The sequence below is a fragment of the Spermophilus citellus genome (assembly GCF_964194105.1).
Source record: "Spermophilus citellus genome assembly, chromosome: 5".
In the NCBI taxonomy this organism is placed as follows: domain Eukaryota; kingdom Metazoa; phylum Chordata; class Mammalia; order Rodentia; family Sciuridae; genus Spermophilus; species Spermophilus citellus.
The window spans coordinates 11,693,749-11,711,680 of NC_138186.1; the positions used below are offsets into that span (position 1 = coordinate 11,693,749).

The 17,932-nt window shown below is 36.8% G+C and overlaps 1 protein-coding gene across 3 annotated transcripts in view; it reads left to right on the forward strand.

Moving 5' to 3' along the window:
- The window catches only part of RANBP9 (RAN binding protein 9), an 88,629-nt gene that overhangs the window by 51,402 nt on the left and 19,295 nt on the right, over positions 1–17,932 (forward strand). For all 3 annotated transcript variants that reach the window (XM_081293951.1, XM_081293952.1, XM_081293953.1), the window contains exons 3-6: positions 1,427–1,479; positions 2,971–3,138; positions 8,132–8,154; positions 15,630–15,814. In XM_081293951.1, the coding sequence (XP_081150077.1) occupies positions 1,427–1,479; positions 2,971–3,138; positions 8,132–8,154; positions 15,630–15,814 (429 nt within the window). The remainder of the gene's footprint in view (positions 1–1,426; positions 1,480–2,970; positions 3,139–8,131; positions 8,155–15,629; positions 15,815–17,932) is intronic.

Sequence of the window (17,932 nt, forward strand, 5' to 3'; positions counted from 1 at the left end):
TTATGTTATTTGTAGCAAAATACAAACTTGGTGAGCCTTCTAGACTAGATATATAGGTGTTGTTTCTTAGTACTTTGCCACTCTTGTCTGTCTATATGCTGTTTTTTTTTTTTTGTGGTACTGGGAAGTGAACCCAGAGGTGCTCTACCACTGAGCTACTACCTAATCCCTTTTTATTTTTTGTCACAGGGGATTGAATCCAAGGGCACTTAATCACTGAGTCACATCCTCAGCCTCTATCTTGAGATAGATCTCACTGAATTGCTTAGGGGGTAGCTAGGTTGATGAGGCTGGCTTTGAACTTGCATTCCTCCTGCTTTAGCCTCCCCAGCTGCTGAGATTATATGTGTGTGCCACTGCTCCAACTTGGCAATCCTCCTGCCTCAGCCTCTTGAGTCACTGGGATTATAGTGTGTGCCGCTGTGCCTCGCCTATGTGCTCTTATTGTTAGTACTGCTCTTGTGAATTTGATTTATTATGACTCACTATGTAGTAGGGAAAACCCTAAGTTATTTTTCTTCTAAAAATTTTTGACTTTTCCAGGTAAGTATTCTGTATTTTATTTCTTTTCATGTGGTGCTGAGGATCGAATCCAGTGCCTCAGATTCTCGAGGCAAGTGCTGTACCACTTAGCCACAACCCCAACTCTAGATTCAGTTTATGTTATTGAGTTTTCTGCCTTCATACTTCTAATTATACTTGTTTTAAACTTCATAAATTTTTGGTTTTTTGCATTTTATTTACTTTTGAAGATTAACTGTATGCCTTAATAATTATCTTTCCACCTTCATATTTGTGGAGATTATTTTGTTTTAAGATTATACATTTGTAATTAAGAGTTTCTTATTTTGGTAGGTTTTGTCACAATTTGCTCAGTTTTAAAAAATAATTATACACAGATACCCTAAGGCCACATTTTTTTAGTGTGCTTTATTAACTTTGGGATGTTTCTGACATTTTCCAAATGTGAATCTTTGTCTCTTCTCTCTCCTGGTAGCCTGGATTTTCACTGTGTCCTTTAGGAAGTATATTTGTGTTTCATTTAGTGGTTTTTTTTTCTTCTTCTTCATCCTATCTACTTTTTTTTTTTCCTTTGAGAAGTTGTAATCCCAAATAATTACTTGTAAAGAAAATGGAAAGATTTTCATAGGTTAAAAAAAAAGTCAAAGGATTTTTTTAATGGTAAAACTCCTATAGGTACAGTATTTCAGGCATATTTATGACTGGTTACTTGAGGAGATTCACTGTGAATCTGGTTTTTATTGCCCTTTATTGCCCTTTGTTGGAATTAATAAATTCTAATAACCTTTTTGTAACTACTCTAGGAATTTCAACTTGGGCTTGGTTCTGATAATGTTTGAGAGTGTTGGGGTAATTTATGCAAATACGACTGTAATAATCTGCATTTCTTTCCTCCCCTTGACAGTTACATGGGAATTGGTCTTTCTGCTCAAGGTGTGAACATGAATAGACTACCAGGTACACTTGTGATTGAATTGTGGTTTTAATAGTCTTGTGGCAAATTCTTTTTGGTTAAAAATTTTAAGTAATCAAAACAGTTAATTGATTATTTCCCTGTATTTCAAAATCACCTCTTATGCATTCTAATTGGAACTGAGCAGTTTTTAGTAAATTTTAAAGTTCATGTTATTTAGCAAAACTTATTATTTTTGTTATTCATGTTATTTAGAAAACCATATTGTTTTCCCCCTTATTTGTTTTTTTGTATTTTGGTATTTTAATCTCTTAAGTAGTTGCTTATATCAATTATTTTAAATATTTTAGTGTAATTGTTCTGTATGCTACTTGTCACAAACTCATCTTCAGTTGTTCAGTATTGTAGGAATATAGGCTACTATTAAAAGTGATTTTAAAAACATCATGTTATGTACCATAAACATACAATTTTTTAAATTTAAAAACATAATAAATTTAAAATTTAAAAAAGTGAGCTAAGGAATGTAGGAGTTGAAATGGCGGAACTGTTTATTGACACCTCTTAGCAGAAGAAAATGAAGAAAGTGATTCTGGGATTATTTTGTCTGCTATTCTGTTAAAAAAATAATTTTAGGGATTTTTTTTTAAGGTGGGGGACTAGAAAGCTCAATGGCCAATATAAAACTACACTGGAGAAACAAGCCAGTGCAATTGCCCTCTAATTGTAATCAGATATGTTAACTTTCATTGTACCTTTTTGCTTACAATTATACTTGAAAGAGAATTTTTAAAAATTCCCTTAGAAGTAATTGATAAAGTAGCCGGGCACGGTGGCGCACGCCTGTGATCCCAGTGGCTCGGGAGACTGAGGCAGGAGGATCTTGAGTTCAAAGCCAGCCTCAGCAATGTTGAGGTGCTAAGCAACTCAGTGAGACCCTGTCTCTAAATAAAATACAATATAGGGCTGGCAATAATGGCTTAGAGGTTGAGTGTTCCAGAGTTTAATCCCTGTCCCCCCCCCCATCCCCACCAAAGTAATTGATCAAGTACATGTGCTGATAATGATAAGTTTCTTAATAATTACATAGATCGGTCTATAGTTCAATATTATGGAAAGACCACCAGTTTTTTGCATTTGGACCACAGCCTTATAAAGCTTGCAGTGCTTGAATAAGATATAACCTTCTGTTTATATTATACTATTGGCATCTATGCGCATGTGTGTTGTTTCTTCAAAGCAAAGTTCCTCTGGTATATTAGCAAAAGAAATATTCATTAAAAATCATGTCCTACTGTGGATGTTGCATTTATATATTTTTTTTTCTGGTAGGAGTCCTTTCTGTTTAATACTTGCTTTAGTATTCCATGTCGTGAAATTTATTTTCCTTAATAGTATAAACAGTATTTTAATACAGAAATAATTATTGAGAATTCTAATGTACATTCACAAATGTACTTATAACCTTAGTGAATAAATCCAGTACTGGGAGCCTTTCTTTTCATTATAAATATACTGAACCTTTTTCTCTTTAGGTTGGGATAAACATTCATATGGTTACCATGGGGATGATGGACATTCATTTTGTTCTTCTGGAACCGGACAACCTTATGGACCAACTTTTACAACTGGCGATGTCATTGGCTGTTGTGTTAACCTTATCAACAATACCTGCTTTTACACCAAGAATGGACATAGTTTAGGTACTGAGATAATAATGTGTTGCATGGAAAATAACCAGTTATTGTGATTATTCTACTTTCAGCATGGTAGTCATGTTGTGTAATTCTCCTTTATAGATAGATGCTTCTGGAAATGGTTTCTTTGTTTTTCCAAGTGGAAGGTGAGGAAGTAGTGAAGATTTGTATTCTTTGAAAGTTATTTTATATCATAGGAGTAACCACAGAAAGAGTCGTCAGATTAAGATGTTTATTTTGTAGAAATTCTAGTAATGCACTTGCCCAGGAATTTTGCTTTAATAAAGTTTTTCTTGACTCTTTATAGTATTATCCAGTTCTCTAGGTAATAGGTGCCACTGTGCAGAAAGGGTTGCCAGTTCTTAGGTTAGTATGGAAAACAGTTATAAAAGGAACGGAAAGCCCAGTGCTTCTAGTAAGTGAAGGACATTGACATACTCAGAGGTCAGACCTGGTGAGACTTGCTAAAGCAGGGAGCCCACAAAATGTTTCTGAGGGAGGGAAAGAAGTAAATAGTAAACTTCTAAGAATAAAAGATAGGTAGTAAGAAATAGTAGGCTGAGGGAAACTTGAAGAAATCTATACATTGATGAAAAATAAGGTTTTCGCTGAATATGCATAGGCTTACTTGCACTTCACGTTTAAAACTGTGGTTATTTCATTCCCTTTTCTTAGAAGTTCCCACCACCCCTTTCTGGTTATAGAAAATATAAAAGAAAACAAGACTGATCCCTCGCCCCCTTTAAAACAAGGGACTTCACATTACTTTTACTGTTGGGAAAATCATTGACTAATAGCAAATTACTTCTAATGGAGTAAAGTTAAAGGAAGCAAAAACTAACCTCCGAGACAGGAACTACTTTTGCATATGAATAGTATTTTAAAAGTTAGACTTCAACTAGTCTGATTACCTTATAATAAATGTTCTTTAATAATGCAAAAGCTGTTTGTGTCATTCTTGGTAGAACAATCTAAATATCTGGCTGTATAGATATCAGTGTCACCTAAATTCTTAAAAAAGTTAGGTCTTTCATATTCACATTCAGTTTAATGTTTTTACTTTTGATTATTTTAATTTTGAGGTTCTTGCGTTTTCTAATTTAGATTATTTAAGGTCCACAAAAAATGCTTATGTTTTCATCATTACAGTAATGTTAAGGACCCCATGCAGATTATATGTCAGAATTTTTAATTGATAAGTCTTGGTGGTTTTGGCTGCATAAGATATTTAAGATCTTACACTAAACTGAGAGAAGCCTGCTTTTGGGTGTGACATATGCCTCAAAAATGGAAAACAAGACTTTTTAGAAAACCACAGTTAATCTTTTTAACACTAACTTTCTAAACTTTCCAGAGAAAAAATTTTATTTTGGGAGATGGGAAGATCACAGGTGATGTGATTTTATTTCTTTTCCTATTAGATTTTCACAAACATTTAAATTGACTCTTTCCATTGAATAAGAAAGCCATTTTTAAAACTTAAGATGCTTCTTAAGAAAAGGGGCACCTAATGCTGGAATTACATTCTAATTGTAAGTAAATTTGAAATGTTTGGTGTTATTCATTCATAAACTTATGTATTAAGTGCATCATCAGTATAACAATGATAATAAGGGTTCTTTAATCACATTTGACTGAGTTTGACTCCTGGCTAATGCTGTGTACCTTTTGCAAGTTACTTAACATTTCTGTGCCTCAGATATCTAAGTTTGTAAAATTGGGTGTCTGTAATATCTACTACATTAAGGATAGATAAACTGAAATGACACATGAAAAGTTCTTAGATCCTTTCCCTTGCATGGGACATGGTAAGTACTCACTACTGTTACTATCTTTGTTTGCCAGGCTCTGGGCTAGGTGCCAGGGATGCAGTGATGATATTGGTGAGCAGAAATCATCCCTCTAGAACATGGATTCTCTACAAGCTATGGCTAGAGTACCCTCGGCGTGCTTTAAAAATGAAGATGCATTGGAACGTGGCCACGCCCATTGGTTTCCATGTTATTTAGGCCTGCTTTCCTGGTACAGAGGCAGAGTTGAGTAGTGGTGATAGGGACCAGTGGCTTGGAAAGCGGAAAATACTGACTGGCCCTTTACAGGGAAGTTTTGCCTACTTCTGGTCTAGATCTCAGCATTTAGAAGATAAAATGCTATTTCGTTCCTATTCCCTCGTACTTCCCAAGGGGGATAATTTCTCCCCAAAAGCTGTCTCTTGCAAGGTTTTCAGGATAAAGTTTTTTTTTTTTTTTTTTAAATGTTTTTAGTTTTAGTTTGACACAATATCTTTGTTTCATTTTTTCATTTTTATGTGGTGCTGAGGATCGATCTCAGGACCTTGAGTGTGTTAGGCGAGTGCTCTACCACTGAGCCACAACCCCAGCCCCCCCAGAATAAAGTTATTATTTGTATATATTTGTATATATGTTAATTTAAAAGCACCCCCCCCTTAACTTAAGTATCATCAGTTGATCACATTTCAAAAAGCTTGACAAATCAGGAAATTATAATAATAGAAGATTGTTTAAAATTTAAATGTTAACAACTTGCTAAAGTACCTGTTTTTGTGGTCTGAACCATGTAGGTTATGGTAATGTTTGGCAATGTCCAAAAATGTTAATCTGGAATGAATTTCAGATTTTTTTACTGGAGTTCTTGGCAAAAAGTAAAAATATCAGTAATTACTGGCAAAACGGATTCTTGCTAAAAAGTATAAACTGGACAATGTTTCACAGTGTTGCGGTGGAGCTCGGGTTCTCATGCGAGGCTTGTGCTCTACCACTGAGCTGTACCTGTAGCCCCTGTTTATTCTAATAAATAGATACCTGAGGAAAATAATTAGTCTACATTATAAAAAGTAAAATTAGTGTATAGCCATATTTTGTTAAATATTTTGTTTATTTTGTATTTTTAAAAAGTCTTCTGAAATTTTTAGAATAAATTTTTACAATTGGTTCACTCTTTAAATGGAACTAAATGTAATCAAAATGTTTTGCATGGGATTAAAAACAAACAAAACTCCAGCTTTGCTTCCTGACAAACCAACATGAATTTACTAGTTTTTAAAAGTAATAAAAATAGGACTTCACTAACTACAAAGCATTTTTTTAAACATTTTTTTTGCAGGGTGGGTGGGTGGGTGGGGGGTACCACTAAGTCACATCCCCAGCCCTATTTTGTATTTTATTTAGAGACAGGGTCTCACTGAGTTGCTTAGCACCTCTGCCTCCCAAGCCACTGGGATTATTTTTTTATGATATGTGCAGGTTGAATATCCTTTATCTCCAATTCTTGGGAACAAAAATATTTAGATTTCAGATTTTTTTCTTTTTATTTTAGAGTATTTACCTATATATAATGAGATATTCTGGGGATGGGATCCAAGTCCAAATATGAAATTTATCTGTTTTATATATAGCTTTATACACATAGCCTGAAAGGAGTTAATATAATATTTTTAGCCCACATATGTGGACTATAACCCATGACATTATTTCAGGTGTGGAATTTTACCCTTGTAGCATTGTGCTGATACTCAAAATGTTTTGGATTTGGGGCATTTTGAATATTCAAATTAGGAATGCTCAACTTGTTTTATATTCAGCGTGTCTTTTAACTTAAGTACAAACAGGTCATTTGTATTTTCTGATAGAACCACACCACATCATTGAATCTCAGTAATTTAACACAAATGCCCGTATCTTTTAGATGGTAATCAAGCAAGACTATAGATGTGCTCGTGCAGTTTTGTTTGTTTTAATATATGTTTAGACTGAAAGACTTGAAATGAACTGAGTGACACCTCCCACTCTTGTTAGTCTAGAACTTAAATCTTTTAAATACATCAGTGAGGTATTACAGAGGTACTTGGTTTATTACCTTATTTTCAGCTAATATATTTGAACACTTGAAAATAGATTATTGTCTCTTTGGGTGCCACTGCCGTTGTTCAGTTGTGTTTGGAACCTGCTTGTGTTGAAATGACTGTCAGGGATGCATTCAAGAGCAACTCTTAAAGCTTGTAAACCATGTGGAAGTATTTATTTTTTTTAAAAGTATTCAAGAATATGCTTTTATATAAGTCCTTTTTACTTTTGTGGTGGTTGGTTGTTCATTTGTTTGGTTTTTTGGGTACTGGGGATAGAACTTAGGGGTGCTTTACTACTGAGTTACACACATAGTCCTTTATTATGAAACCAGGCTTCTTTAAGTTGCTCAGGCCAGCCTTGAACTTGTGATCCTTCCGCCTCAGCCTCCCACATCACTGGGATCACAGGTGTGTTCCTGGCCATAACATTTTTTAAAAGACACAAGCATCATACTTTCCCCTTGTTTGCCTTTTCTAACAGAAAATCTCTCTTTTTCTTTCCACCTACAGTTATTTAAAGATAAATCTAGGAGGAGATTCAGTGATAGGACTAGATAACACAGCATGGGGATAAAAAAAAAAAATCAAGTGTGACCACTTTGCCACCACTTTTCATATATTATTCCTAATGTAATTTGGAAGATATATCCAAGACCATTAAAAAAAAAGTTGAATATAGCCAAGCATGGTGGCACATGCCTGTAACCCCAGCGAGGATCGTTGAGTTCAAAGCCAGCCTCAGCAAAAGTGAGGCACTAAGCAGCTCAGTGAAACCCTGTCTCTAAATAAATTTTAAAAAGGGGGTGGGGATGTGGCTCAGTGGTCGAGTGTCCCTGAGTTTAAAAAAAAAAAAAAGAAAAAAGAAAAATCTGAAGGTAATGGCAACATCCCAGATTAAAATTTGTATGCATCCCGTAAGGCCAGTGGTCTTAAGTGGGACAGCCTCTACCTGTCCTCACATCAGTGAAACTGAGAAAAAGTAGTACTGCTGTTTTATATTTAGGCTTTAAAACTTTTGCCTTTCTCCCTTGGCCATTTTCTTCCTTCTTTTTATTTAGAAATTTAGCTTATCAGTATAATTTGTCTGTGAAAAACAACTTCTAATGCTACCTTTTCTTTTTTTTTTTTTTTTAGGTATTGCTTTCACTGACCTGCCGGTAAGTTGTGATTTTTTTAAAAACAGTTTTGTGTTTTCAGTTAAAGAAACTACTATAAGGAAACTAGAATGATGTGTGTTTAAAACACAGACTTATGCTATTTAGTTTATATGGAATAGAGAGCCTTTCTGTAGTCACTCTGGGTGTGGACCTTCAGACATTAAGCCCCAAATTGCAATGGATTTTGTTGCACAAAGGAAAATAAATCATAAATTTAAAAAAAATGAATATATTTTTCATATTTGGTCTCAGGGATGGAACCCAGGACCTCATAATTGGTAAGCATGTGCTTTACCCCAAGCTATGCCTCCAGCCCTAAAATATGCTTTTTATTGTCATGGTGTTTCTTTGGACTCTTCAGTAAAGGAAGCTGGACAACACTTGCAGTTATTTATTTGTCCATGGTTTATGGAAGCCTGCCACAAGTCACATCCTGTGCTTAGAATACCATCATTTGGAAAAATTGGTAGCAAATTTTCTTTGGAGTTTATAGTATTCGAGCTGGGGGAAGTTAGAGAATAAATAGTACATGAAAAAGGGAATGATGACACATTTTTAAAGTATGTGAAAGGAAAAAATAGAACACGGAATGCCAAAGGCAGGACACGGAATTGTCCAAGCTGCTCACCTTTGCTCAACGTGGCCTCAGTGCTGGGGTTGGCACCCAGACTTACACATGCTCCATCCCCAGTGTGAGCAGGGGTTGAGGGAGTGAGGGAGGGGGGCAAATGCATCTGCAGAGAGGAAAGTGAGGAAAAGGTGCCCAGGCCAGGAACATGCCTGGAGTGCTTGCAGAGGGGCAGGAAGTGTGGCGGAGAGGAGTGGGGAAGGCACAGGCATGAGTAAGAGAAAATGAGACAGGGCATCTGACCTTGTGGCCCTGAAAGACAGGTATTTTCTCTGAGTGAGATGCAGAAGCACTGCAGAATTTTAGTTGTGATGATGTGACTTCATGTGTTAAAGGATCATTCTGATGAGGGGGTTGAAAAATTAACTACAGGAGATGGTAATGGCAGAACCTTGATGAGCCCGTGAGAGATATTCAGTGAGGGATGATGGTGTCTGTCATTCTGTCTGTCTTATTTGCCATATATTAGACATGTCAATTGTAATATACAAGTAGATGTTAGGGGAAAAACAATAAACTATGGCACACGCTTTCTTATCACTGAGTGTTAGGGATGTGGCTTTGTGGTAGAGTGCTGGGGATCCAACCTAAGGGCTTGCTTGTGCATGCTAGATGAGGTCTCCACCACTGAGCTACATCCCAGTTCCTGTTTTTGTTTAAGAAACAGGGTCTCCCCATGTTGTCAGGCTGCCCCCCAAACTCCTAGGCTTAAGAGATCATCTTGCCTTAGACTCCCAAGTCATTGGGACTACAGTTGTATATACAAGTGTGCCTGGCTAAGGTGGAGCAAATTTTGAGGGGAATGAACAGGAATTCTGCTTATCTGTGCTGACGATGAAAATGTGGTAGTCCTTGGCATTTAAATGTTATTTAAAGTCATACATCTGGTTGAGATCAACAAGTGAGTGTGTGTAGGCACAGAAGAGAAGGGGACAGATGGCTGAATTCTGGGGTATGCTCCCTTTGGGGTCAATGGAGGAGACCAGCAAGAGAAATTGAGAAGAAGCAATCTGTGAGGCAAGCAAGAAAACAAGAATTGGTGCTGAAAGCCAAGTGAAGAAATAGAAGTGAGAAGCAGTGATCAGTGGCACAAGTGTGAGTGATACATCGTTATAAGGACCGAGGATTCACGTTTGTGTTTAGCAGAGGGTGGAGGAATCATGATTGGAAGGGATTTAAAGTAGGAAGAGAGAAGTTAGACTGGATACCTTTGGAGGATGTTGGCTATGCTAGGAAGTAAAGAAAGTAGGGTGATGGAAATGGGGTCAGTAGAAACAAACTGTTATATTTTGTGGGATATTTTCTTTTAAATAATGCTCTAGCAAGCAGAAGTATTGTTGTATATAGAAAGGAAAAGTACTATTATGATCATATTCTCGAGGAGGCAAGTGGGTATATGGAGGGGATTGGCTTTTGAGTAGAGAATTTACAGTTGATAGGCAGGTGGTGGAGTGTGCAGTTGCAGATTCTAGTAGTGGGTTGATGGGGTCCTTACCTGTTTGTTACAGAGACCTTAGTAAGAAGACACTAAGATTCACTTGGTCGAAGTTGGCGGAAGGGCTTAGATGCTTTTTTTTCTATCCTTTGTGGCACTAAGTATGTAAAACTAACTTGATAGATAGACTGTGTTGTGGTTATCTTGTTCTTTGTTGGTGGATAGAGTAGTGATCGTTTGGAAAAGGCTTAGTTGGTTGTAAATATCTTGACTTTTTGTGCAGGCTTCTAATTATTTTGTGGCCTGCTTTTGAAGCACCAGTTATGTTTTGTCTTGTCTAGGGAAAACCATTGGTGATATGCAGCTTTGTTTTTGTAAAAGTGGGTAGTGTGGTTATTGTGGTTGTTATAGATTTCTTCTGTTTCTAGAATTTTTTTCATTTTTAGGACTGTGAAATCTGGGACTTCTGCATGCTGCATTTCACCTTTCTACTTGAAGAAAAAAGGAAAAGTTAGTCTTCCCCTAAAAAGAATCACCAAGGAAATGTTGGCATAAGTCTCTACCTGTGGTTTCTCGCTAACTAGTTGCAGCACTGAATTGTGTAAGATTATATTTGCAGAAAAACGAATTTACCTAGGCTACGTTGCACTGATCGTGGATCCATAGTGTGTTTATACAGCTCTGAAAAGCTATTTTCAAAAAGATCTAAGGTTTTCTTCCTTAGCTACCTCTCCAGCTTGAGAAATTTTCTTGACTACAAATTGATAAGTTCAATTTGAGATTAATTGTATATTCCTTTTATTATGGTAGCTATTCTCATTTAAAATGGTGCTGCTTTCTAGTTCTGGAGGCTGGCTTGAAATCTACTATTTTCATTAAGAAATATTTTAAATGTAATAGAATAAAACTCCTGTTAAATAGGAATTTTATTAATGTACACTTATTTTTCAAATAATTTCTAAATTTGAAAATATTGTTACTGTCTGTATTTTACATGAAATAACTTTTCAACCAAGTGAATCTTAGTGTCTTGTTACTAAAATCTCTGCAACAAAAAGTTAAGGACCCCATCAAGCCACTACTAGAATCTGCAACTGCACACTCCACCACCTGCCTATCAACTGTAAATTTTCTACTCAAAAACCAATCCCCTCCACATACACACTTGTCTCCTCAAGAATATGTATGTAATAGTACGTTTCCTTTCTATATACAATAACACTTCTGCTTACTAGAGCATTATTTATCAGCAAATATTTTACTAAATATAACTTAAAAGTTATATTTTAAAAATCTGTTTTCATAAAGAGTTAAACTATTATTCTATAATTTTTTTATATTAGGAAAAAGGCCCATTGTTTTATGTGCATTATAATCTAGATTCTTACTACCACATAGATGAACCTGGAAAACATGCTACTGAAAAGACATCAGAACAGAAGACCACATACTGTGTAACTCTGTTCATACAGAAAGTTCAGAATAAGCAAATGCATAAAGTTAGATTGGCGGCTACCAGGGGGTTAGGAGGTGGGGTGATGGGGGCCGGTTGCTAATGGGCACAGCTTTTTCTTTTGAAGTGAGAGAAATATAAAACCAGATCGTGATGATTGCACAATTCTGTGAATTTACTAAAAACCACTGATTTGTATGACAAGTTCTATGGCCTTGATCCTTTTACCTAAATTCTTCACTTTTAAGGTTTAGTAAGTGGCCTAAAAATTATCCTTACTGGCTTAGGCCTATGGTGCATACTTTCTATCCCAGCTACTTGGGATGCTGAATGAAGCAAGAGGATCACTTGAGCCTAGGAATCCCTGTTGGCAAGGAAAGTCCTCCATAGTCCCAGCCTCTTTATCTGTGGCCGATGTTTTAACTTGAGTATATATCCTTCTAGACCTTTTCAAGTAAGTATAAGACTATATGCCTATTACTTACATGTTTACAAGAAAGATGGGGTCACAGTACACACACCATTATATAGCTTGCTTTCTTTCTTTAGTAATATGTATTGGGTATTTTTTTATTCTGGTCTTTTTGTCTGTTTCACAGTATTTTCTGTTTTGGATATACTACCACAGTTCATCAATTCTGCAATTTGGATTTTTTTTTTCCAGGTTTTAACATTTCTAAAATGGGAATGCATTTCAGAACCTATATCCCATCAGTTTAATTTGTAGTGTTATTTTCTAGACATAAAATAATAGTATATCTTATTGGAATCTGAGATTGGATGAATGTGGTATATATGAGTATCATCTATATATCTATGCATCTTTTTTGAATTTTTTTTTTTAAAGAGAGAGAATTTCAATATTTATTTCTCAGTTTTCGGCAGACACATCTTTGTATGTGTTGCTGAGGATCAAACCCAGGCCGCACGCACGCCAGGCAAGCGCGCTACCGCTTGAGCCACATCCCCAGCCCTTTTTTGAATTTTTATGTCAGTGTACTTTTTTTTTTTGAAACAATTATTATTATTTTCTTTAGTTTTTTTCTTTTTAGATATACACAACACTAGTGTATTTGACACATTATACATACATGCATTATAACTTATTCTAATTAGGATCCCATTCTTGTGGTTGAACATTATGTGGAGTTACCCTGGTCATGTATTCATATATGAACATAGGAAAGTTGTATCGCATTCATTCTACTGGTTTTCCTATTCCCATTCCTTCTACTGGTTTTCTTATTCCCATTCCTTCTCCCTTCCCTTCATTCCCCCTTTGTCTAATCCACTGAACCTCTGTCTCCCTCTCATTGTGTTAGCATCCGCATATCAGAGAGTAGTCAAGCCTTTGGCATTTTGGGATTGGCCTATTTAGCATGATAGTCTTCTGATCCCTCCATTCACTGGCTAAAGTCATAAGGCATTGTTTTTCTATGGCTAATATTCCAGAAGGGTGCCGACTGTGGGGGCAATGCTTCACCCTTCCCTGAGCTGACCCAGGTGCCAGCCCCATGCCACCTTCCCCTGGTCCTTGCCCACCAACTAGGCTGGGGTGAGAGGCGACCACCCGCTCTGTGGAGTCACAGGACACAGAGATGGGAAGCAGCTTGGCTAGGGTCACACAGTACCCCAGCATGAGCTTCCTGCTTCTCAGCCTGTGACCTCGCTGCCACAGAACTTCCTGGCTTAGGCCCCAGGACAGCCGGAGTCTCAGCCAAGTCCACACAAGTGGGCCAGGTCCGTCCAGGAGGCTGCCGGGGCACCCGTCGTGCCAGAGCATCAGCGGACGTCCTTCCAGGTGTGAGGTGCTGAAACCGCCTCTCTCTGCCTGCTGTCCCCCACTCCTGACCGCTCTGCTCTCACCCCGGCTCTCCAGAGTCCCCAGGCGCCCAGAGGAAGACTCAGGCCAGGTTTGAGCCGCAGTCCTGCCCGCGCCCCACTCACCATCCACCACATATGGCCGTCATGTTGTAGCAGAACTGCCTACCACTTGACTGTGCTCTCCCTTGGCTTGCTGGCCACTGGGGGCCAGCACCTCCATGCTGGGTGGGCAGTGGGCGGCCCTGTCGCCGTATTCAGACAGAGCTGCAGGGTGCACAGGCACCCAGGGGTGGGCACTGCTTCCATGGTGCCTCACAGGAGGCTGGAGGAGAGTGCTGGGGCCAGGAGGGGAGAGGCAGGGCTGCCGCTGGGCCCAGGCTGCTCCACCAAGTGGCCACCCACAGCTCCAGGAGGCAATGCAGTGGAGTGTGCATTAACATTTCTGTGTATGGTGGAGGGGGGCTCATTTTCTCAGCACACATCAACTTTATTGGATATTCTCAGTCTTTTGAACCTGATATACAAAAACAATCTGCATATTTAAATTTGCATTGTGAAAAGCTGAGGTTGTGTCTCTTTGTATGTTTATTGTCACTTTGTCTTTCTCCTGCAAGTTGTGTACAGTTTTTGTTGTGATTCTTCAGAGCTCCAACTAGTCATCTTTGTCTTCACTATTGACTAGAATTGCCTTTCACTTTACTGATGTCTTCATTGTCTTTGGCTTTCTATATTTTTGTTTTAAAAGTATCTTATAATTCTGTAATGGGGTTAATGGAAAGTATACTGTGTTAAAAGTATGGAGACATGAATTTTTTCCCTTTATGTAGTAAAATTAATAAACTCTTTGCTTTTGAATTGTACCTGTAAGCTCTCTAGGTCTTAGTTTTCTCATTGCTGAAATAAGATAGTACTAAGTATCTCACCTACTTTTGGCTCAGAAATCTTTGAATGTATTTCTAATGATTTTGAAGAATAAATGCATTCGCATGTTTTCCTGTACCATTCTTTTTCATAAAACAGTGGTACTTTATGTTTTTTGACACAATATTTGTTTTGTCTGTGACTGGTTGTTGAGCAGTTGTTTTTAAACACACCCTCTTGGTTCTCTGCTTTGAAATTTTTAAAAATGTTCCATTCACACTCCGATTATCTCATTTTATATTGAAAAAGTAAAGCAAAGAAATAAAATACAGAGAATAGAGATGATGTAGGGTTTGAAGTTACTAAAATATAAATTGAGCTTGCATTTGATATCAGATAAAGCTGTGTTGTAATTCCATCTCTGCCACTTGTTAGCAGAATAACCATTATTTAACTCCAAGTCTCAATTTTCCTTTCTTAGTAGTGGATTATTACAGTGGTTAGACTATGTGATTTCATAAACACTGCAGTCATACATTCTCCTTTCAGATGTAGCAGCTATTTGATGATAAAGCCAAAAAAGATTCGTGTAATTTGTGCATAGTTGAAGCTACCTCCTTTACACTTGGTTGTTTAGCCTTGGAATCTTGGCATATATCTGAATTTGTTTTTGAGTTTGAATATTCAGATATATTCTTTCCTCCCTTGAAAAGTGTACATTTGAATTTTCCTATAAAAAATTCCCCACTTTTTTGCTTATAGTTAAGTTCTTATCACCTTCCCTTTGTGAAGGCAGACCTCCCAAATGAGTAGGCTGATGAAGTAGTAAATTTAAAGTCGTATATGACTAGCTGTGGTAGTACTTTTAAGGGAACTAGTTTTAATATGCAGTTCATTGGAATGTTTCTTATATAAAAGCTGAGATAAACCTCTAAGTAATGTTTATTTTAATCTCTGTAATTACATAACATAGTCTAAAGAACAAGAATGGCATCTTCATACAGACACATTGTCACATGGTATAATATAGCATGGTTCCTCAATAAATATTCATTTTTTGTTGCATTTTCCTTGATGATTAGATTGCAGGAAGTGATATATTCTCATATAATACATAATGTATTTTACATTTGTTTTGTTTTTCTCTGCCAATATTTTGATTGGAACTTTTAAATATTCATGAAGTAAATTTGTGGTTCTGTTCTTTGAAAGAATTAAAAGAAAGTTTTTAATATAAACTGGATAGAATTTTAATAAAATATATTGTTTTACAGCCAAATTTGTATCCTACTGTGGGGCTTCAGACACCAGGAGAAGTGGTTGATGCCAATTTTGGGCAACATCCTTTTGTGTTTGATATAGAAGATTACATGCGAGAATGGAGAACCAAAATACAGGCACAGATAGACCGGTTCCCTATTGGAGATCGAGAAGGAGAATGGCAGACCATGATACAGAAGTAAGAGGGAAGAGCTGGGAATTATGATTCATAAGATATTTGTTCTTTAGGTATTCATGAAAGCTTTTAAATCTATTAATTTAAACTCTGATTGTACTAATATATTATTGATTACATTTTGATGGCTCAAAAAGTGATTTTTATTTCACCTATTTTAACAAAGTTAAAAATAATGTTGATTTAACTACATAATCAGAATGATGTTTCACTTTGGGTTAATTTGATGGAGGAAGTAAAGTGACAGTAGGTCCCACAGGCTAGGTTAATTTCTTTGTTAACCATAATAACAAATCCTTAGTGACTTCTATGGGCTATATAATTCAACTTTGAATAATGTTGATGTAAAAGCTAAATTCAGAGGAATAATTAAGATTTCATAATTCAACATCTTTGGTTTTTAGACATGACTTCACATTTACACATGGAGAAAAGAATTCTTTGCTTTTTCTAACCATCAAAATGTATTGGAAAGCAGGTGTGGCTGGAGGCTCAGGCAGGAGCATAGTAAGGTTAAGGCCAGCCTCAGCAACTTGGCAAGACCCTGTCACAAAATAAAAGTAAAAGAGGGCTAGGGATGTAGCTCAGTGGTAGAATACCACTGGTTCAATCCCCATTAAAGTGCTCGTGCATATGTGTGTGTGTGTGCGCATGCACACACACTCATACACGCACTCACTCACTGTATTGGAATACATAGATGATATGTACATTTTGCTTCAGAATTTGGCTTAAGTTTTCCAGTGTTTGGTGTACTCTGTAAAAGTAATACCCAGTGTTTTTGGTTACTAGAATCCCTTTTGCTAAATATTTTTATTTAGCATTTAGATTCATGGAAATTGTAATTGTTCCTATACCAAATAGAAAAATCTAACCAAAAGCCTCTATCTAAGGAATTTTTAGAAAATAGTACTAAGTAATTTTAAAGCTTACTTGTATAAACTATTATTAAATATAGGTATAGTGAATGAAGGCCAAGGAGTAGTGACTATGGAGTTAGGATTCTCAAAAAGTGAATACATAATCAGAACTCATTAGTAATAATGGTGGAGGATAACCAACAGCAGAGCACAAATAATTGTCAAATTACAACTATGTAGAAATGGAATTATACAAATATTTGCCACAGATTCCCAGCCTATTTATTATAGAAGTTAGCATGAAAATAAAATTCCTACAACAGTTAACTTTTATTAGACTTTACCTTTGCCAAAGAGCTAGAGATGACTCAGGTGCACTTGACCACTGAGCCATAGCCCCAGCCCTATATATATATAATTTTTTTAAAAACTTGGCTTTACATTTTTATTCTTCTGGAAAATAGAAAGAAATCAACACTCTAATGTATGACACTGGTTGAATAAGTAATGCTTCAAACCACCTAAATAAGTTATTACAAAGGAGAAAACAGCTTTTAGGAGCAAGCACCCAGCATAGGGATTTACATGTATGAAGTGCTAAATTCATAGTTGTTGAATTTAACTGATAGATTAAATTGATCCAGTTGTTTTATATTTTATTTAGAGACAGAGTCTCACTGAGTTGCTTAGCGCCCTGCTTTTGCTGAGGCTGGCTTTGAACTCATGATCCTCCTGTCTCAGCCTCCCCAGACACTGTGATTACAGGTGTGCGCCACTGTGCCCGGCTGTTTGTTTTTGTACTGGGAATTTAATCCAGAGGCGCTTTACCACTGAGCTATATCCCCCAGCCCTTTTGACTTTTTGAGACAGGCTCTTGCTAAGTTGCTGAGGCTGGCCTTGAGCATGGGATTCTCCTGCCTCATTTTCCCAAGTAGCTGGTGTGTGCCCCATGCCCAGCTGAGTGTCATTAGTTTTAAATGACATTAGATTGAAATAGTATAAAATGAAAAGTTACATAACCTGTTTGTTTATTACTTATTTACTCATTCATTCATTCATTGATTCATTAATGCATACAGAGGATTGAAACCAAGGGTACTTAACCACTGAGCCACATCCTCAGACCTTTAGAATATTATATTTAGAGACAGGGTCTCACTAAGTTGCTTGGGGCCTCGATAAGTTGCTGAGGCTGGCTTTGAACTTGTGAATCTCCTGCCTTGGCCTCCCAGCCTGCTGGGATTAGAGGCGTGCACTACCA